This window comes from Oryctolagus cuniculus, chromosome 3 (assembly GCF_964237555.1).
Source record: "Oryctolagus cuniculus chromosome 3, mOryCun1.1, whole genome shotgun sequence".
NCBI classification, from domain to species: Eukaryota; Metazoa; Chordata; class Mammalia; order Lagomorpha; family Leporidae; genus Oryctolagus; species Oryctolagus cuniculus.
In genome coordinates this window covers 174,572,398-174,593,975 of record NC_091434.1, presented here as the reverse complement: position 1 = coordinate 174,593,975, position 21,578 = coordinate 174,572,398, and the positions used below count along the sequence as shown (strand labels likewise).

Here is a 21,578-nt window from a genome sequence, read left to right as displayed (position 1 = left end):
CTGCTATGGCCTGGGAAAGCAGTAGAAGATGGCCCAAGTGCTTGGGCCCCTGCACCTGCATGGGAGACCTGGAAGAAGCTCCTGGCTCCCAGCTTTGGATTGGTGCAGCTCCAGCTGTTGTGGCCAGTTGGGGAGTGAACCAGCAGATGGAAGACTCTCTCTTTGCCTCTCTGTAACTACCTTTCAAATGACAGATCTTTTTTTTTTTTTTCTTTTTGACAGGCAGAGTGGACAGTGAGAGACAGAGAGAAAGGTCTTCCTTTGCCGTTGGTTCACCCTCCAAAGGCTGCCGCGGCCAGCGCACCGCGCCGATCCGATGGCAGGAGCCAGGAGCCAGGTGCTTTTCCTGGTCTCCCATGGGGTGCAGGGCCCAAGCACCTGGGCCATCCTCCACTGCACTCCCTGGCCACAGCAGAGGGCTGGCCTGGAAGAGGGGCAACCGGGACAGAATCCGGCGCCCCGACCGGGACTAGAACCCGGGGTGCCGGCGCCGCAAGGTGGAAGATTAGCCTAGTGAGCCGCGGCGCCGGCCCAAATGATAGATCTTTTAAAAAGTGTATACTATGAAAACCCAGCACAAGTGTAAGAAAAAATTCCTATCAGTCCTCTCTGGTCTACTAACTTGCCTGCAACATCTGTCAGCCTGAGTCTTGGGGATTCTGCCCCCTGAGCCCTGAGCCCACCCTTTCAGTACTGGGTGCAGCCGGCCCATCACTCACTCCCTTGCTCCGACACCTGCTTTCGTACAAGGGAGATGCAATAGGACGAAGGCCAGGGGCTGCCCTCTGGTCCCAGCCCTCAACCTGCCATACACTCCTGAAACTCCCATGCCCAGGGCGTTCAGGATCAGGGGTGGCAACCCGCACCCTGCCCAACAGGCCCAGGCCAGGCCCTCCTTTGGCTTCCACCCAAACCCTCTGCTCCCAGTCACAGCAGGTGTTTTCCGACAGTCAGGAGGTAGATTTTTAATAGTTCTGTCTGTCCCTGTCTTTCCCCCTGCCCTGAAGTATCTGCGTCTGTGTCTGGGTACATCTCTTCTGGCAGGGACAGGTTGGGGAGACCTGGGCAATGCTGCTCCATCTGCAGCCCCTGGTGTCCTGCCTGGAAGGCACGTGCACAAAGCAGGCCAGGACGGTGCCACAGCACAGTGCTCAGTGACACCTCTCACCACACTAAAACACACCGCCAGTCAAATCCCAAGGAAACCACTCCTCGGACAATGAGACAATAAAAGGCAAGACAAACATGGTTTGGCAAAGGTTTTTTAAACTTTAAATTAAAAAAGAAAACATTGTCACACAGAAAAGATTCAACTTATCAGCTTTGAGGAAATATTAAAGAAAGTGGAAGGCCAAAAAAAAAAAATCAAACCCCAAATGATAAAAATAAATGTATCCTCCATAAAAATCTGAACTAAACTATCGAGTCATTCACGGCTACTCAGTATTCAGAATGTGAGCTGAAATACCAAAGTATAAAAACGGCCAAAGGGTCACGATCCCGCCCTTGCACCACGGCCTTGGCCCGCAGGGCTCCCTCGCGCCCCGGCCAAGTCTGCAAAAGCGTCTGGTCCCCCCGCCCTCCGCAGACGCCTAGGCCTTCAAAGCTCCTCCTTGGTCCGGCTCTGTGCTGTGGTGTGTTCATCTACAAACTGGCTCAAATGCTCCAAATCTCTGTCTCCACCCTCAAACTTAATTGGGTTCTTTTTGTCCCCACGGGGGGCGAAGTAGATGGTGGGGAAGCCATCCACCTTGTAGCGGTCGCTGGTGATGTCGTTGGCGGTGGCGTCCATCTTGGCGATGACCAGGCCCTTGTGGCTCTTGTACTTCTTGGCCAGGCTGGTGTAGATGGGTTCCAGCTGCTTGCAGTGCCCGCACCATGGAGCGTAGAACTCAATGAGTACATCCTTCTTGGGGTCCATCACGATGGAGTCGAAGGTCTTCCCCACCACGACCTGGACGGGTCCCTTGTTGTTCTTGGGCACTGGCTGGGACTTGATGACTGGTTTCAGTTTTCCTGCCAAGGAGAGCAAGTGGGGAAGGCACGGTCAGTGCTGGAGAGGTCCTGGACCCTGGCTGCGCTAACTGGACCAGGCAGCAGGGCCGTGCGACACAGGGCACGGTGATGCCGTCGGAAGGGGTGAGTCATGTGCTGGAAGGGCCAGGAAGGGCCTTGTCCTCCAGAGCCTCACCCCAACAATGGGCACCTTATTTCTCTGCTTACCCCCATCTTTGCTCTCCAGTCCCTGCCAGCAGGGGCAGGTGAACCCTACACTCGGTGTAACGGGCCCCAGAGCCCGGGAGCCCCGTGAGGAAAGCTCCAAGGCAGCGTGGCCTGCCTGCCATGTGGCGAACACCAGCCACTGGGGCCGTGTTCAACCAGGATCAAAGCAGGCCTTCCACACACACCTAACTGCGGTCTAAACCCAGATTTTTACAATAAGGCTTCTTAAAATTTCTAAGACATCTCAGTTCTTTGTCTCAAAGAAGGAAAGCAAGCACAGAGCTGGGGTCTGGCTCTGTCCTCCCGTCCCTTAGGTCCAGGACAGCGAACGGCTGGGAAAGAGGCGGCTCCTGGTCGGGCTCTGAGGCCACAGAGCCAAAAGACGGAGGAGCTGTTGGAAGGAAAAGCAAGAACCCTACACGTCCCACAACGCTTGCCGTCCTGGTACCTGCAGTTCAGGCTACACGGGGCCCTGCCCGGCACACAGCGTGCACGGGAGGGGGCTCAGGGCTGCCCCACCCCCGCCCAGGCTGACCTTTTTTGAAAGCTGTGACGAACTCGCGGAGGACGTCCGAATCGAACTCCTCGGGCTCCATGGCGAACTTCCTGCCGCTCTCGTCCAGGATGGCCGCGTTGACATCCTCCCCACTCTCGCTGAGGCCCAGGTCCTTCACCTCCGCGGCGTAGTCCTCCTCGTCGGCGATGGCAAAGGTGTACTCGGGGAAGTCCTTGGCCACCTCCAGGACTTTGCTCCGCCAAAACTGAGTGGCTGCAACAGACCAAGGGCTGTGAGCTCAGGGTCAAGGCTGCCACTGACCTTCTGACAGGGCACCAGCCCCGGCTCTACAGCAGTCGCAGGGAAGCGTCCTGAGAGACGCACGTGCTGTGAGCACAGCTGGGCCACGGCTGCAAGCCCAGGGGACCTGTGCCGGGGCGACACAGCCACTGCCAGGGCTGGAGGCTGGTCTGGTCCCCCTCAGGTGAGGCCTCAGCTCTAAGCTTCTCTAGAAGGGAAGGAGAAGGGACAGTTACGCAGCACAGCATAAAGATGATCTCAAAGCCATAAATTTAAATCAACCTGCGCCACAACCTGCCAGGGCCCCAGGGCAGATCTCTAAAGGAGTGAGGCGCCCTCCCCCATGCAGCTCTTGGTGGGAGCCCCTCACCCGCTCTGTAATCGAAGCTGAAGTCCACGCCGTAGTACACGACCACCAGGGGGCGCTTGGTGTAGCGCTTGGCGTCGTTGGAGGTCTTGCGGTGGCCAACCAGCGGCAGGGCGTGCTTCACTACGTGGTCCTTGATGGCCGATCCCTCCGTGGAACCCTGCTCCAGAGGGGATGGACGAGAGGGGCGTTAGTGAGCATCGCGACACAGAGGCCTGTATGGGCAGTGGAAGGGCCCAGTCTGGGGAAGCACAACACCGGGCCAGCCCCTCTCAGCACTGCCCAGCCACTCCCTTGGCTGTTGGAGCCTTCTCCCGCTGTGAACACTAGCGTGCTTCGTGGCACACTGTCCTTTGGCTCTGGCCTCACCAGGCCCCGTGGCTGCTCAAGGAAGGCCTGGCTCTCTGCCATGCACATGGACGGATCCGTGCGGCTGGCCTGGTCGTCACCACAGCCCCGAGAGGTACACTTCCTAAGCGAGGCCCCGTGACACCGCGTTCTGCCTGGAGAAACCGCCTCAAGCCTGCTGGCACCAGGTGGGAAAGGCAGAGGCGGCGGCCCTGGAAGCCACAGCAAGACGAAGGCTTTACTCCCAGGCAGCAGTCCCGGAAGTGATCTTCACTCAGAAGACGCAAAAAGCGCAGCCGTGTGCTTCAAAGACCGGGCACATGGAACCTGTCCATCTCTGGGGGTCAAGGGCTGCTTCTCCCAATGCATGCACTCCTGCAGAGAGCTAGGCCTGATCCCCTGGGGCCCACGCCTCCACCCTCCAAGAGGACCCCAGCTCTGTATCTCTGGATGAGAGAGGCCGAGGGAGGAGTCGCAGCAGCTGCCCTACACCAAGAAGAGGGCACAGAGAAAGAGATGCGGCAGACAAATGAGCAACACCATCAAGGACCGACGGAAGAGGACGAGGGACAGGAGAGCTGGAACCTGACCTGGGGTGCAGAGAGGGGGCCGGGGGAGGCCAGACAAGGGTACCCAAATGCAGTCAGATAGAAGTAACAAGCACCAGTTCCACAGCACAGCAAGACAAAGAAAAGAAATGGACAGCCTAGTTGCCTGGGTTGACTGGTTTGTGCTGTATTTGTGTGTTGAAATGTTCTGCTGTAGCCCACAAAAATGCACAAGTATTGCATGTTAATAAAAAAAAGTTCATACATAATACAAAAGGTGAACACCATAAGGGTAAAAACAGATTAAATTTGACTACATGAAAATCATTGGTAAGAAGTATCACAGAAATGACAAGGTGGGAAAAACCTTTGTGGCATACACAGTGAACGATTTCAAAGACTTCTTACAAATCATTAAGTAAAAGATAGACTACTAGAAAAATGGCAAAACACAACCAATGTGGCAAAAAAAAAAAAAAGACAACAAAATTATAAAAAGTTCTACCTCCCTAGTAAGCAAATGAAAGTACAGAACAGAACAGAACAGAACAGCCACTGGCTTGGGTTGGGAACAAGGCACCACCACGTTCCTCGTTTCCTGACGCTCCTACCTCCTGAGTGCCCTGCCTGGCCCTCTCCTCCTCCAGGTCTTCACCCAAACAGCAGGGACCCAGTGCCGGGGGTCCGCAGAGCTCGGGAAACGCTCCTGCCTCTCCTTCTCAGCTCTGCTTCCACCTGCTGCGCTGTCCAGGACGGGTTCCAGAACTCTCTCTGCAGCCTCAGATCTGGCATCTGCAACTCCCTCCAAACCCGAGGTCTATCTGGTGACGCCCCTGGAACCCTAAGCTGGACCCAGGCCCATCCTGGAATGGGTGATCTCTTCTACAGCTGAATGCGTCACTCCCTTTAGGAAGAGGAAGTGAGTGGGTCTGGAGTGGGGGATTGGAAAGGCAAAAATCCATGTGTTAAGCTCAGCAGCTCCATCCAGGGAACAAAAGGGCCTGCCCTTGACCTGCCAGCAAACAAGGCTTGGCTCAAGCCCCAGCAACACACCTGGCTACACACTGGCTAAGCCTGCAGTTGAATGGGTGCCGAGGGAGACCAGCGTTTGCCTTCCAGGAGATATGAGGAGCGGGAACAATTGTTCTGGCAAAAGCAAGTGGAGCTTTGCCAGGGCCTTTGTCCCAGGATGTGCCAGGCACACCTGCGTTCCCAACGCTGCCCCTCCTGCAGACCAGGACGACAAGCCACCTGCTGGCTGCGCTCCCTTCCCGTGCCTTCAGGCAACCTGCCTCTTAACCAGTGACGTAGGGTAGGTGGGGCTCGGAAAGACACTCCAGACTCTACAGACAGGACAAAACCAGGCGTCAAAACCCCAGAATCCTCAGGCCTGCCAGGTGCCCGTCATGGGCCCCAGAGAACCGCCACGCACCTGAATGTCCAACACATTGGTCCTGGGCTCATACTTGGACTGGAACTTCTCAGGCTGCATTACCACCAACTTCCCTGGGGACACCTTCAAGAACTTCGCTATTTCAGTGCTGAAAGTATGGTGAAATTTGTAATCTTCTCTCAGGTTGTTAGCTGAAAAAATTATCAGAATGATAAAATGTAATTTATCAAATTGCTCACACAACTGAAGTTTAATTTGTTACCCTGATCAGCCAGAGCAAATGCCCAAGCAGTATAATCACCACCATAAAATCTGTGTGGACAACACCGGAGCTTGAGCACTTGAAGAGTTTGTTCTGAAAAATTCTGTGCAGGTGTAGTATCTAAGTCCTGTGGTCTTGGAATGTGTCAAATAAACCAGATGTTTCCCAGAGAGGCTCAGAGCTGATGTCAGCAGCGACGGCTGACTGTGCCTACCAGGAGCACTGCACACACCCCCTGGACAACAGCATGCCCTGGCTGACAGGCAGGTGCCACATGTGCCCAGGTCCCTGTGCTGTATTTATGTATTTGAAAGGCAAAGTTAGAGAGAGAGAGAGAGAGAGAGGGAGAGAGAGAGGGAGAGAGAGAGGGAGGGAGAGGGGGGAGGAAGGGAGTGGGGGAAGGGAGGGAGAGAGAGAAAAAGAAAGGGAGGGAGGGAAGGCACGGGGGGAGAGAGGGAGAGAGAGACAGAAGAGAGAGAGAGAAAGGGAGGGAGGGAGGTCAGTCTTCTATTTGCTGGTTCAGACCCAAAATGGCTCCAACAGCTGGAGCTGGGCCAATCTGAAGCCAGGAGCTTCTTCTGGGTTTCCCACACGTGTCCCAGGGCCCATCTTCTACTGCTTTCTCAGGCCATAGCAGAGAGCTGATCAGAAGTGGAGCAGCCAGGACTTACACCGGCACCCGTATGGGATGCTGGCACCGTAGGTGGCGGCTTTACCTGCTGTGCCACAGCGCTGGCCCTCCTCCCTGTGTTGTTTTCACATCCAGTATCCTCACAGGGAAGTGGGAGAGATGCATGCACATGTGCACAGACACAAACCCCACATTCCCATCTGCTGGTCTGCTGGTTCACTCTCCACATTCCAGCTAGGCCAAGGCCAGGAACTCACTCCAGGTCTCCCATGGGGGTGGCAGGAGCCCAATGACTTGAGCCATCACTGCTGCCTCACATGGTCTGTATCAGCAGGAGCTGGAACCAGGAGCCAGAGCTGGGTACCAAACCCACACGCTATTATGGCATGTGGGCATCTTCTTCTTTTTTTTTTTTTTTGACAGGCAGAGTGGACAGTGAGAAAGGTCTTCCTTTGCCATTGCTTCACCCTCCAATGGCTGCCGTGGCCGGTGCACCACGCCGATCCAATGGCAGGAGCCAGGTACTTCTCCTGGTCTCCCATGGGGTGCAGGGCCCAAGGACTTGGGCCATCCTCCACTGCACTCCCTGGCCACAGCAGAGAGCTGGCCTGGAAGAGGGGCAACTGGGACAGAATCCGGCGCCCCGACCGGGACTAGAACCCGGTGTGCCGGCGCCGCAAGGTGGAGGATTAGCCTAGTGAGCCGCGGCGCCGGCCGGCATGTGGGCATCTTAACTACTAGGTCAAATGCCCACCCCCTTCATGGGGTTTAAATCCCCCCTCCCAGAGGTGGTGGGCTGCAGCCCCGAATGTTGCTCTTTTACATTTGACGGACCCTCACGTTATGGGTCAGCAGCCTTTCCCTCTTGCAGGGGGTCCTGGGGAGGGGGCTCCTCAAGTGAGGAAGGCAGACAGTGAGCTGGATGAGTCTGACCTGCTCCTCCCCTCCTTTGAGCGACCAGCAGGGAGATGGCACGGAGGGTCCGCTCCACGCCCAGTGTGATCACACCATCCATGTACAGTGAAGGCAACAGCGACCAACTCAGCCCCAAAGGGAAAGCTTATTCCCACAGACACCACCTCGGTTCTCCCACCAAGTCACTCCCTACACTGATGCCAACTTCCCACGGTCCGGCAGAGGTGCGCGTCGCTCAGCCCGCAGTCACAACTTACCAGCATCCTGATACTGCTGGTACGCTGGGTCACTCTCCCCCTTAAAGACCCCAATGATGATGACATCATCTCCGTCCTTCAGGAATTCCTGGACCTGCTTCAGGGTCGGAACCTCCTTGGAGGGAGGCCCGGACTGCTCGATCATGTAGTCAACGATCCCTGGGAACAAAGCACGCCTCTGAGAAGGGGACCTCAGAACTGCCTGCCCCCTGCCCCCTGCCCCCAGCCCTTCCAGGGGCAGTGGCCTGGCAGGGAGCCGCCCTTCCCCACGGTGGCAGCAGAGAAGGAAGCGGAGTACCATATTTTTCTCGTGGGCCATTGTAGTCAAAAGGCTTTCCTTTGCGGAAGATTTTCAGGGTCGGGTAGCCAGACACATCGAACCTCTTGGCCAGGTCTGTTTCTGCCGTGGCGTCGACTTTTGCCAGGGGAATTGGGGGCGTGCGCTTGCTGAGCTCCTTGGCTGCCTTCTCGTACTCGGGGGCGAGCTTCTTGCAGTGCCCACACCTGCCAGGAGGAAGCCAGTTCTGTCAGGGACCTGCTGCACTGCAGACTCACCCCCTTCCCAGGCCAAGTAAGGTGCAGAAACCCATCCTGTGTCTCACGACTGTCCCAACCTGCAAACCCTAACGTCTGCTAGGTGAGGCCACTGCACAACGCCCCTCAGGAGACACCAGCAGGATGAAGACGTGAGCCTCCTCGGAGCCATTCACACCCTGGGGGAGGGCGTGCACACACACATACACGCATAGCGTGTTTCCGTAGCGTAGTGGTTATCACGTTCGCCTCACACGTGTACACACATGCAGACAGGAGCACCAGGACTGTGGCACAGGGAGAGCCACGGGCAAGCCAGGAGACGCGAGGTCTACCCTGAGAAGGGTAGACTGGTAGAAGCCAGTTCATTTTCCTCTTCCAAAACCCATATGTCACTCAGCGCTGAGGCATAGTGGGTTAGGCCACTGCCTGCGATGCCAACCTCCCATACCCTCCTCTACTTCCAATTCAGCTCCCTGCTTGCGCACCTGGGAGAGCAGCAGCAGATGGCCCAAGTGCTTGGATCCCTGCCACCCACATGGGAGACCCGGAGGAAGCTCTGGGCTCCGGGCTTTGGCCTGGCACAGCCCTAACTGTTGTGGTCAATTTGGGGAGTGAACCAGCAGATGGTTTGTCTCTCCCTCTAATTTTGACTTTCAAATAAATAAAAATGAATCTTTAAAAAAAAATACCACCCATCTGTCTTCTCTTTTTCTTGCTGTACCCACTGATTACTGGATGTGGTGGTTTTTGCTGTAAAATCCAGAGACCATCAGGTTTGGGCACACCCAGGCACTGGCTGGAGCAAGGCTGCCCTGGCCAAACCCACCCTCACCATGCAGAAGGTGCGACCCTGCCCACCACGCATCAGCCCCAGCCTATGGACTCCAGGCCCAATTCCTCTCTTGCTGATCCCCAAAGCCCATCCACACAATACATGCACTAGAGGCCATTCTTGGCCTGATGGTTCCTATTCCAGATTCACAGTTTGTTGGATTTCATCCTAGTCTACACAGTACATTCAAATAAATAACAGGCCCGCTCAGTAACTAGAACCACCATGTCAGGTGACCCATGACAAATTCCTCCTAACTGGTACCTTGGGCTAGTTCTTAGAAAAGTTGACATCCTCGTGTGGAGCTGCACTCAGATCCCCGCACTGCTTCCCTGGCTCACCCATGCCACTGGTCATACCTCTGTTCCCTGCCCTCCTCCCCAGGAAGGAGGGTAGCAGCAGCCACCTTGGGTCCTCAAACTGGGCATCTCACACAGGCATTACCTCCCACTGTGCTTTTCTTTCTGCCATCTCCTAGCATTGGGGTCCCTGCTCCCCTGGCACCTCTCTCCTTACCCGTCCCCACAATGACCCTCTTCCACAAGACTTGGTGCCGCAGCTTGGCCCTGCAACTTGCAGAGGCCTGTTGTCCGTCTGCCTGCCACACTCTCACCCAGGGCCCAGCAGAGTGCTGAATCTGCAAAGGGCCGCACCAACACCCTAACAGTGTGAAACTCATACCCATCTTACCATGGGGCATAAAACTCCACCAAGATGATATCTGCATCATTCACAACATCATCAAAGTTATCTTTGGTCAACACAAGTGTGACTTCCGGTGGGGGAGTCCAGTTGGGCTGGGAGACCTCTTTGACCTTGGCAACAATTTCTGAAAGAAAGCAAACAGGCTGAGTATGAGGAGACCCTGAGTTGGCAAGTCCTTCACCTCACCCAGGGGCAGATAGGGATGGGGCCAGAGAAAGTGGCAGTGGCCTCGGAGACCAGGGGATGTGACCTGAAATCCAACTGCATCCCTAGCCAGGGCCACCCCTGCAGTTTGAAGGACACAGTTCAGAGTGGGGAGGCCCACTGTTTCCCAGCAGCCACCTGGCACATTTCTGCCACTACACAGACAAGCTGTAGGCTTCTCCAGATGACCTAAGATCCACCTGTCAAATGAGACTTCCTTTATTCCCAGACTATGGGACCAGCTGCAGGTAAACCCCGAGTGCTGCCTCCTAATGACTTGGACCACATGTGCCCATTAATACAATCTGGGGCATCCCCTACCGTGTACAAAACATGGTATACAGTATTCAGTCATACCCATCCAGCAGGAGTGCAAAAATCAAGAAAAATGTCAAAGACGAGCAGGAGCTTGTGGCCTCATTCCCCAAAACGGATTCCACAAGCAGAGTAGGACACAAGAACGTGTCCTGACAAAAACCCTGGCAGGTGCTTCCCAGGATCAGGGCTACACACTCTCTGTGCCCGTTGCAGAATCCACCAGGAAGGCAATTCTGGAGACCGACTGCTGCGACACAGAAGCCTTCCGACTAAAGCACTACAGTGTGTCCACGCACAAGCTGTGCGCCCCTCCCCACACCCAGACTTCAGCCAGTGAACCTGAGGGGGCCACCCCTTAAGACACTTGGAGGGGAGTGCCCGTGAAGTGAGGGGCCCGCTTTGGACTGCGCTGTCCTAGTGGGCCATGCTTCTCACGGTCAAACACTGGGCACAGACCTCCAAGTAGATACGTCGATTTACTTTCAACCTGTTTTACTTTTTATCACTTATTTTTATTTATCTCAAAGGCAGAGAAACAGAGAAAGACAGAGACACAGATCTTCCATCCTCTGGTTCACTTCAACTTTACCAGTTGAAGCCAGGAATCAAGATTGTGGAACTCCATCTGGGTTCTCCCACATAGGTGGCAGGAACCCAAGTACTTGAGCCATCACCTGTTGCCTTCTAGGGTGTGTGTTTGCAGGGAGCCAGAATTGGGAACGGAGCTGGGACCTGAAGCTAGTGCTCTGATAAAGGGTGCAAGTATTACAAGCGGTGCCTGAACTGTTGTCCCAAATACCCGCCCCTAAACCTGCTTTTAGATCAGGTTCCTTATGTACTGATACAGCCAAGATATATTTGTTAAATAAAAGCATGAAGGTGCAGCATGGTATTTAAGATAAGCTCATGATTGTGTAAAAATGAGAAAAATTATATACACACAAAAACATACTTGCTTTTATGTGTACAAAATATGTCTGAAGACCACACTAGTCACATTCCTGGAGGGGAGATGACTTATTCTAAAAGAGGATTCACAGCGCCACCTCTTTGAATTATGAAGCAAATACATACGTTTCCTAGTTAACAGACAAATACACTGTGAAATTCAGCATCGAAGGAAGCGACGCTGTTTTCTTTGGGCACCCACGATGGGTCCAGTGCTCCAGGAGCAGAGGAGAGATTCTCACACCAGCTGGACGGGGCTCCGACAACACGTCCACCTGGTCTCAGGGTCCACCCGAGAGTCTAAGGCCCAGCACACGTGCCTGTTTTGTGGCTTTAAAGAAGTGGACCCCATTCAACGTCCTCCCCCCATTCCACACTGGGAAAGGACAACGCAGCATCACTTTGCTGGTGCTGTCGTTGGTGGTGATAAGACGCGGGGGTGGGCATTTGGTGCAGCAGCTAGCGGTGCTGCCCGGCATTCAGGCGTCCCAGCTCGAGTACTCCTAAGCTTCTTATCCTTCTTTGTGTTAACGTGCACCCCTGGAGGTGGCAAGGTGAAGGCTCAAGTCCCTGCCATCCACGTGTGAGACATGGATTGAGTTCCAGACTCCCGACTTCAGCCTGGCCCAGCCCAGGCTATTACAGGCATTTGGGGAGTAAACAGGCAAATGGGAGATCTCTGTCTCTGTCTAATAAAGTGAAAATAAGAAAGAGGGTCTCGCTGAAGGATGTTACAGTTTTCCTTGTTCATTCATTTAATAAAATGTACAGTGCCTTGGCCAGCGCCGCGGCTCACTAGGCTAATCTCTGCCTGCGGCGCCGGCACCCCGGGTTCTAGTCCCAGTTGGGGCACCGGATTCTGTCCCGGTTGCCCCTCTTCCAGGCCAGCTCTCTGCAGTGGCACGGGAGTGCAGTGGAGGATGGCCCAGGTGCTTGGGCCCTGCACCCCATGGGAGACCAGAAGAAGCACCTGGCTCCTGCCATTGGATCAGTGCAGTGCGCCAGCTGCAGCGACCATTGCAGGGTGAACCAACGGTAAAGGAAGACCTTTCTGTCTCTCTCACTGTCCACTCCGCCTGTCAAAAAAAAAAAAAAAAAGTACAGTGCCTAATCTGAGCCAGGCAGCAATCCATCAGGCCCAGGGGAAGGTGCCGGCAGAGCCCTGAATCGGCACTCTGCACCAGTGGTTCTCAGTACAAGGCTTGGCGAGCCCTGGGCGCCTGTAAGGAATGCCAGTTATCTGGTCCAACTTGAAACTCACTGAACCAGAAACTCATTTGAGCAAGCCCTCTGGGGGACCCTGATGCACGTGAACACTGAGAACCACTGCTCTAGAACTCCAGAAACCATGGACATTGATATCATCTCTTAGCACTCCTGTTCTAGATCCTCACTTTCAACGGTCTAGAATGGGGAAGACGCTCCTCCCACCCAAGGACAAGTTAACGGAGATCTCCGTTGCCCTAAGCTGTGCAGTAGAGCTGCTGTCTTGGGGAAGCCAGTCTCGGGTCTGTTCAACTTTTCCTCCTTTCCCTCTATTATCCAAGTGCTCACCACACCCCTCCCCCCACCTTGTGTTCCCAGGGAAGAGTGTCCTGGCCCCAGATCCTCCAACAACTCAGGTGCCAGCTCACCTTCCTGCGTCCTGGAGCCCTCGTAGTCGACGGCCTGCCCCTTCTTAAGGATCTTGATGGTGGGATAGCCACTCACGTCAAACCTGCTGGCCAGCATGGACGCTGAAGTCGCGTCAATCTTAGCCACAGCAATGGGAGGATCATTTTCCTTCAAGACTTTGGCAATTTTTTCATATTCTGGAGCAAACTGTTTGCAATGTCCACACCTAAGGATTAAATTTAGGGAGGGAGAAATAGGTTAATTGTCCTCTTGGAAATTTAAATTGATGCATACAAAAATGGGAGCTTTAGGAAGGAACATGCAGTTAAAGGAGAGACACATGGGACACAGTGGAGGGAGGCATGAGGGGCTTGGACGTCCAACTGTCCATGGTTTGAGGTCAGCTCCGCCCTGGGCAAACACTTTAAACACTGCTCAACCTCCATTTTTCATCTCTAAGTCTTGCAATGCTTGGTCCAATGACCCCTTCTCGAGGAGTCCACGAGGTCAGAATCCTTCATGTAAGATACTGTCCCTGTCACTCTTCTGAGTGTGCACTGGGGTTTTCCAGAGCCACCCTGACTGACAAGCATGTCAGCCTTCTGATGTTAATGTGTATTGGGCTGTTGTAATTTTAAAATGAATAAACTCTTTCAGAACTCCTTGGTTTTAATTTCTAATGTGGCTAAAACTGGTAAGCACAATGCACACACAAAGCTCTTGGAGTTCTACATTTTTAGGAATGTTAAGGAGCCCTGAAACCAAAGAGTTTGAGACTGCTGATCCATAAAACAGAAATTACATAATCTCGTAACCCTGTTAAAAGAACTAGATATTTATTTATTTATTTGTAATACAGAGAGACAGACACAGATTTGGTCCCATCTGCTAGTTCGTACCACAAATGCCTGCAATGGTCAGGCTGGGCTAGGCCAAAGTTAGGAGCTGGGAAATCAATCCAGGTCTCCCGTGTGGGTGGCAGAGACCCAACCTCTTGAGCCATGACCTACCGCCTTCCAGGGTGTGCATTAGCAGGAAAGTAGGATCAGGAGCAGAGCCAGGACTCAAAGCCAGGCACTGCCGTAAGGCACACAGGTGTCAACAGGAATCTTAACCACTAGGTAAAACACTCACTCCTACATACTTTACATAAATGTTTGAACTAAGCTTGAACATCAGGCACTAGACAAACAACACCTGCACATATCCTTTTACCTCAGAAATGAAACAGAGAAGGCAAGAGAGAGAAAAGAAGGGGTTATGAGACATAAAACAGAAGAGAGCTGGGGGCAGGGAGACGAGTTACCACATACCACATCACGATAGGCCAAAGACAGGAAAAGGTGTGGAGTGCCACGCAGGCCAACAGTATGCACTTGGGGCAGCCACCTAAATACCAGCCCTATGCGGCCAGAGAAGAGGGAGGTGTATGACCCAGGGATGGAATATGGAACAAGGACCTGGCCAGTCCTAGCCCCAGTCTCTGTGTCAACACCACGTGTTAAATGCCTGTGCCCAGCCGCAACTATCAGGATGGATCCAAATTTAAACCCCGCCCCTGGAAACAAGAGGAGACTGCCTTCCTCGTAGGCTCCTCATTCAACACAGAGCAGTTCCTCAATGAAGAGGATGAGTTCCTGCAGGCAGCGCTCCCACCCGCCGTGGGGAGAAGGCGCAGCCCAGGCGCCGGCCGGCTGCGGCACAGGCTGCCTGTCCTTACCACGGGGCGTAGAACTCCAGCAGCACCGTGTCTTTGTCAGCCACAAAGTTATCAAAGTTTGCATCATTCAGGACCAGGACGCCGTTTTCTTCCTTAACTTCCAAATCGTCTTCCTCTTCATCATCTTCATCCTCCTCCTCTTCCTCTTCATCCTCAATGGCATTTTCTGTAACAGAAGAATCTGAGTGGAAAATATCCAGAGTGGTTAGGAAGCCAGCCACTCTTTAGAACCTTCCTAGACTCCAAAAAAAAAAAAAAGCCTCAAAGTGTGTGGCCCAGGGGATCCAGAGATGGGTGGTCACATCCCTCAACAAGGCACTAAGGACCAGTTAGGATTCACAGCTACACGATGTGTGAAAACCACAGCCTCAAATTTAATGTCCAAATGTCCCAGTGGGATTTGGAAGGCAGGACCAGCTGCTTCCCCACTCAGTCCTCCGCCCTGTTCTGCCTTCCACAGAACCTCCCGTGGCCCCCAAAACAGTACAAACAGGAAACAAATACTCATTCTCAACTTTCCACGGTGGGGGACTGAATACTAACTTAACTTCTGAAATGGAGAGGCATTTATCTCGTACTTGTAAAGCCCTACAGGTCAAGGGAAACGGAAAATACGAAGGGGAAGAGGATGAGGAATCACGTCTTACCTCTACAGTCTCCCTGCTTAGTCTCCGGGGTGGAAATTATTTTGAGATGATGAATTGAGGGGCCACATAATGTACCAAAAATATACAAGTATTCGGTGCAGTAGCTGAGACACCCACATCCCGTCACTGGAGTGCCACCCAGGCAGGAGACCTGGATTAAGTTCTAGGCTCCTGGCTTTGGCCTGGCCCAGCCCTGGCTCCTCCATGCCCTTGAGTGAACCAGCAGATGGGAGAGCTTTCTTTCTTTCTCACACATACACATACTCTGCCTTTCAAATAAAAAAGTTTTAAAATATATATAAAATTACACCTTTGCTTGGAAGCAAAATTTTCTTCCCAGAATGTGAGAAACAGTATGTCTTACTGTGAAGGTTTAACTTAATTTCTTTTGGGCAAATGGCCACATACAGACAAAAGGAATTGTGGAATTAGGGTTATTTATTAAGGTTTACTTATTTATCTGAAAGGCAAAGTTACACAAGAGAGGGAGAGATAGAGATATGCCATCCACTGGGTCTCTCCCCAAATGGCCAAAACAGCTGGAGCTGGGCCAAGCCGAAGCCAGGAGCTGGGAGCTTCTTCCAGGTTTCCCACATAGGTGCAGAGGCCCAAGTACTCAGGCCATCTTCCACTGCTTTCCCAGGCCATAGCAGGGAGCTGGATTGGAAGTAGAACAGCCAGGACTCCAACCAGAACCCATATGGGATGCCAGCACTGCAGGTGGTGGCTTTACCTGCTATGCCACAGCACCGGCCCCACTACAGTTCTTATTAATAGGGTTCTCCAGCTACTGTCACATCATGAAAAGAACTGAGTGCAGCCAGAGGGATAATTCATGAACTCTGAAGCCAGAATGTTTCAAGGGGCCAATTATTCTCCTTTGGAGAGGCTTCCCGAGAGATAAATCAACAGTGCTAGTTACTGCTGGGAGCTGTGGACAAGGTGAGGGCAGGAACACCTGCCCTCAGGATCCTGGACCCCTAGGGTCTGCAAGTGCTGGGAAGAGGGAGAATCCCCACAGGCCCCCCCCAACACACATACACACACCCTGCTGCTCATTCTACTCCCAGGCCTTGGTGGGTGGGCAGCTTGATTCATGCTCATTGAAATTTACCCACCTGCAAACTACAGAGAGGCCCATCCCTCTGCAGTCACAGCTCACCAACCCTTACCCCTTAGACACCCCTGCCCCTCTCTCCAAACTAAGGTAACTCACTCCCTTATTGAAAGAGGGACAGACAGCTCTAAAACACGGAAAGCAAGCTCTGATTTGAGAAACAGGCTCCAAGCTGGCTTCGTGGTTCTCCTGCCACCTACTTTCCTCCCCACCATGAACCCAGAACAGAAGAGCCAGGTGCCCAGGTGCCCTGGGAGGACAGGACACAGCAGAAGACAACCTGGGCTCCGGCCCCGCTAGCACGGCCTCGCTACTCTTGGGCGACTGCATGGGAACAGCCCACCTCTGAGTGTGAGAGACCCACAAGTGCTTTCCCCATGTCTCCCAGGGGAACAGAAGGCAGCTGCTCGCCCTGTTCCCAAATCCCTAACCAAATCCTTCTAGACCCCTGGGGGTGGGAAGGGGACCGGGAGCAAAAGAACCTCTGCTTAGCAGTGCACAGAGACACTTTCTGGTCTATTTACACTTCCCGGAAAAGAACCCCATGAGGTTAAAATACACATCTTGCTCTGATGTTATTAATTAAGACTAAATCGAAGTGGCAAGTAACCATCCATTCCAGGGCTGATGGCCTAAGCTCGTTTCTTTACACACACACCAGACCAAAATCCCTTCTACTTGTGACCGGAAGCCCACACTATACGGCCCAGTCCTCAAGAAATCAGAGGACCTTGGAACGCAACACTGGTTCTCTGGGGTCATTGTTCCTGGTGTGCCCAGGAATCGGTGGCTACAGCAGCTCTGTCCAGCCAGGTGCTAGTCACAAGGCTTCCCCAAGGCTAGTCTGAATACCCCTCACTCCTGCAAATGACCTGGGGGCAAATGACCTGGGGGCGTGACTCAAGAATGTTCAAGCTGGCAGCAGGGGGCCTGGGAGCACCATTCTCTACCCTGTGATCTGATCTGTGCGCTGGCGCCAGCTGAAGGTCCGCTGTGGCCAGTGAGGAAGGGTTTATGGGCCATTTGAGCTCTCCCGTCTGGCCGCTCTGCCCAGGAAAAGAACGGACTTCCCATGCAGGCAAACGGAAAGACTGGAGTAAGGTTGGAAAGGAAGAACAGGGGAACTTAGTCCACTGTCCAGTCTAGAGGAAGAGCAACTCAACAATCCACTCAATACACAGGTGTTCAGATTTACTTTACAGCGAAAAGCCTTAAGTCATAGCCACGTGGGGACGGCCTGTCCAGAGTGAAATTTACAAGAAGGAAATGTCAAGATGCTTCCTTACCTCCGCTCAGCCTGAAGTGGACTCTACACTACTAGTGATGGAGTGCTCAATGGGTGTCAGTGAGCTGACACGGGACACAGCATTCCTAAGAGGCATCTTATTTCTGGACACTTCAATAAAACGAGTATGTTTTAAGGACAAACAAATGCACAGTACATTCCCTCTATAATTAATGAACTCTGAAGACAGAATGTTTCAAGGGGCCCTATATAATTAACGCCTCTCAACTGTGTCAAGGCGTGGTTCCTATCTTCTCATTGCCCCCAAGTGAGTGACAACCCAGGACTTATTCCTCTGCACTTTGAGAAGGTGCTGCCTCTGTATTTTTACCGGAAATCCACGCACCTCCACAAGGAAAACACCCCACATTTTAACGGGGAGACTACTTTTCCCTGGGCTTCACTGAAAACCTCCCAGCACCTTCTGAAAGGGTATGAGCCTCGGCAGCACGGGTCAAATGAAGCCTTCCCGTGCACAGCCACCTGCTCAGCCTGCACGGGAAGGCTGCTCCCAAAACGTGCCAACCTAGCCAGGTTGCTGCAACCCCCCCACTCCACGGCACACAGCTGACAGCAGTAAGGGACCCCGGCCCAGCCTGGATGCAGGCCATGACTTCCAGGATGTCCTCACTCCACTCTTCAGCCGCTGACTCTCCAATCAACAGCAGGATAAATTACTGCTATTACGCCATTACAGGTTGGTTTATAGCAAAGACAGAAAGTACGAAAATTGTTATCAGCTATTTACCACTATGGTTAATAGTATGTGCCAGGCCCTGTGCCAAGCTCAAACGCATTATTTCCACCCCTTGAGGGAAGTCTGTCACACGTACTCTAGAGAAAGAAAGAGTGGCACTGAGAACTTGAGTCACTTGCCCAGGATCCCAAAGCTACCAGGGCTAGGTGGTGGGTCCTCCCGCCCTAACTGCCATGCTGTGTTGTCTCATCAGCTTCTCCTCCCAAACACTGAAGGCTGTAGGTGGAATCATCCAGGCCTCCCACTTCTTTCAGGCTCTGAATATAATTACTTCTCAGGAAAGAAAATAAGGGGCGGTTTTATAGTTCCTTAACATAACAGACAAGTGAATTTCCACTTACTTTTACATCTAAACAGATGCAACCCTAAACAAATGCAGATAAGAAAGAAGAGCAAAATACTCTATTTAACCTGGAAGGATGTGAAGAGGGCAGGTGACCTCTATCCTGAGAAAGTCCTGCAACCTGAGGCTCAAATCAACCAGGCTTAGGAGCTACTTAGTAATACACACACACACACACACACACACACGACTTAGGTGCCCAGACACCACTGTGCTATCACATCCAGTAATGGGGTGGAGGAGGGGGAAGCCTAAAGACTTGGACTGTAGTGGTTAAGAGGTAGGTACAGTCCCCAGATACACGTGTTGCACAAGTGACCCGTGATAACCAGAGAAAATGGTGGGCCAAGGGTTCCCTCAAGGATGGGGAAAGAGTCCAGATAAATGCTACAGTCCCTCCCCAGAGGACCTGCCCTGGAGGACTGTCCTTGGCAGCCAGGACCCCAGGGATTCTGGGGCAAGCAACCCACAGGAAAAACCCCTCCCTGTCTGTAACAGCCCGACATCTCACCAAAGTTTGCCTCTCTCCCAGTCTCTCCAGAATCACCCCCCAAACAGAACTGCCGGGTCAAACCCAAGGCAAAGCTATTTTCTATGTTGCAAAAAGTACCCTCCACATACACCTAACTTTAACGTGCCTTCCAAAGTTTTCTCTGCCCTTGAGCCATGAAGAACTCGCTTAAAACGCAGAGTCTGCTTCAGGGCGGTTTTTTTTGGGTCTCTGAATTTACATAAAGGTCCCAAGACAGCACTGCTACCTGTTTCCTTCCCACAGGTGTTTCTTTCACAGGGTGTTGGCTCTTCCTTTCCTATTTGGGCAAAGGCTCTCTTAAATTCGTGACCCACACAGAAATGGCCCAACGTGTCTGAAAGAGTGTAAAGTTCACGTTTCTCCCGCAAGTTCACATTAGAAGAGGGGTTTATTTATATTGGGACAAACCCAGTAAGCTCAGTGACAGGGAGAAGGGTTGCTACTAGCAGCCCTGGAACATGCTGTTCTCCAGGAACAGTTATTTTTCCAGCAAGGACTTCTAATGTTCACAGTTCTCTGCTGTCTGCGGCCAGCCGATTTCGAAGCTCGCAGGCAATGACCTGGAGCTGCGTGTTGTTCCTGCCACAGCGGGTGCCTGCTGCATCGGCAGGACCCGGCGTCAGCGCTAAGGAAATGCTGGTTATCTCCGGTTTCCCGAAGACGAACACCGAGCCTCCCTCTCCCCCTCAAAGCAGGACGTCTGGGTTAATGACCCGCGGAGCCAGGGATCCCGCGTTTAAAAGTAGAACGCGTGCCGCTCGCAGGGGCTGCGGAGGGCTCCCACTCCGGTCTTCACGCCCGCGTGAGGTGCCCGAGTGGGTCCTCCTTGGCTCGCTCCCACGTTCACACCCCCCCACGCGTGTTCGCCCGTAAGTGCTGGCCCTTCCCAGGAGCGGACGGAGGGCCGGGAGCCTGGAGGACAATCCAAGTTGGGGACACGGAGCCAGCTTCGCACCCCCTGCCTCGGCTGGCCCGGCGTCCAGCAGCCCCGGCCGCGCTCCTGTCCCGGGATGCCCAGGGCGATCCTGGCTCCCCGACCGCCCTGAGACCGCGGACAGTCCTGGAGGGGATGCGTGCCCACGCCCCGGCCCAGTCCCGCGCGGCGCACGCCGCTCTCCCCGGCCCGGCCCGGCGCGCCCGTCCGCTCACCTTCGTCCGCTTCCCCGGCGCTCGCCACAGCCAACAGCTGCGCCAGCGCGAAGAGCAGGACCAGCAGGCAGGCTTTCCGGGGCCTCATGGCTGCAAGAGCGGAGCGCCGCCAGCCCGCGCCCAGTGCCGCTGAGGGCTCCGCACTCCGGGTCAGGCCCACGGCCCCTGGTCCCCCGAGCGACACTGAGGGGCGGGAAAACCCTCCAGGAAGTCCTCCCAGGCGATTGGCTGGGGGCGGAGGAAGCAGCGGGCTGGCCAATCCCCGCGCGACGCAGGGCGCACGAGCCGTGGCACCGCCCACGCACCCAGGCCTCTCCTCGCCACCGACACCCCCAGTGCTCCGCGCGCCCCTCGTCAGCGCGTTTAAAACTCCGAGCTCTAACATGAGGTGCCCCCTTCTGATTGGCTGCGTCGCGGCCACCAATCAGAGCCTGCCACTCGGTTTGCGGGGAGCGCACAGGCCGAGACCGGGAGCGGGGGGGAGAACAAAGGCGGCGAGCCGCGCCCGGCGGGGCGGGGTCTGATGACGCCTCGGGGTCCGATTGGCCGGCGGGAAGGTGGGCGGTGCCTGGGAAGCGGGGGCTGCGCTGAGCGCGCTCTGGTGTCGGAACTCGGCCGGAAGAACGCGTGTCCTTACCGCCGTCCGCCTGGTTCGCCGGGGCTCCGGGAGGTGGTCGAGCCAGGCGGGCGGAGGAGCGAGCGCGGGACTCCCGAGAGCGCTTTTACGTTCGTGGGCTTCTCGGCTGCTTTCTTTCAGCTTGAGCTACTAGAAGTCTGCGTTTCCTCTCCTGGCCCCGGGATTCGAGGGAGATGCTTTCCAAGGTGTCTTCCGCGAACTAGCCAGGGCATCGCCTCTACGCCGCCTCACGTTCCTTAGTCCTCTGGTGACTTTCTGCACGGGAAGTACCAGACAGAGCGTGCACGTGTTTTTTTTTGCACAGCTCCGAATAGGGTTGCTTGTGGTTCTGTGGCCAAGATCGTCTCTCTTGGGAGAAGAAACTTAGGTAGGACTTTCACGTGTCGGAAGTCTGTAGTAGGGTTTGAGACTTTGGACCCCTGGGGATTACTGTGTCTGAAGAATTGCAGAAGACAGGACAAGAGCAACAGAAAATCCCAATGAAACGCAGGAC

General features: G+C 54.1%; 1 protein-coding gene across 3 annotated transcripts; it reads right to left on the bottom strand.

Moving 5' to 3' along the window:
* Positions 1 to 1,246: 1,246 nt before the first annotated feature.
* On the bottom strand, positions 1,247 to 20,950 carry PDIA4 (protein disulfide isomerase family A member 4). 3 transcript variants are annotated; one of them, XM_051839385.2, is made up of 10 exons: positions 20,449 to 20,950; positions 14,619 to 14,784; positions 12,919 to 13,124; positions 9,800 to 9,938; positions 8,039 to 8,244; positions 7,741 to 7,899; positions 5,715 to 5,866; positions 3,390 to 3,546; positions 2,759 to 2,992; positions 1,247 to 2,016 (listed from the first exon to the last, which is right to left on the bottom strand). In XM_051839385.2, exons 1-10 carry the CDS (start codon positions 20,831 to 20,833, stop codon positions 1,601 to 1,603), a joined length of 2,220 nt encoding a protein of 739 aa, XP_051695345.2. In that variant the 5' UTR covers positions 20,834 to 20,950; the 3' UTR covers positions 1,247 to 1,600. The 3 variants fall into 3 exon arrangements, with proteins under 3 accessions (XP_051695345.2, XP_051695344.2, XP_051695346.2); XM_051839384.2 differs by having other exon boundaries at positions 14,619 to 14,799; positions 20,449 to 20,944; XM_051839386.2 differs by having other exon boundaries at positions 8,122 to 8,259; positions 9,801 to 9,938; positions 14,619 to 14,799; positions 20,449 to 20,944.
* Positions 20,951 to 21,578: the final 628 nt, after the last annotated feature.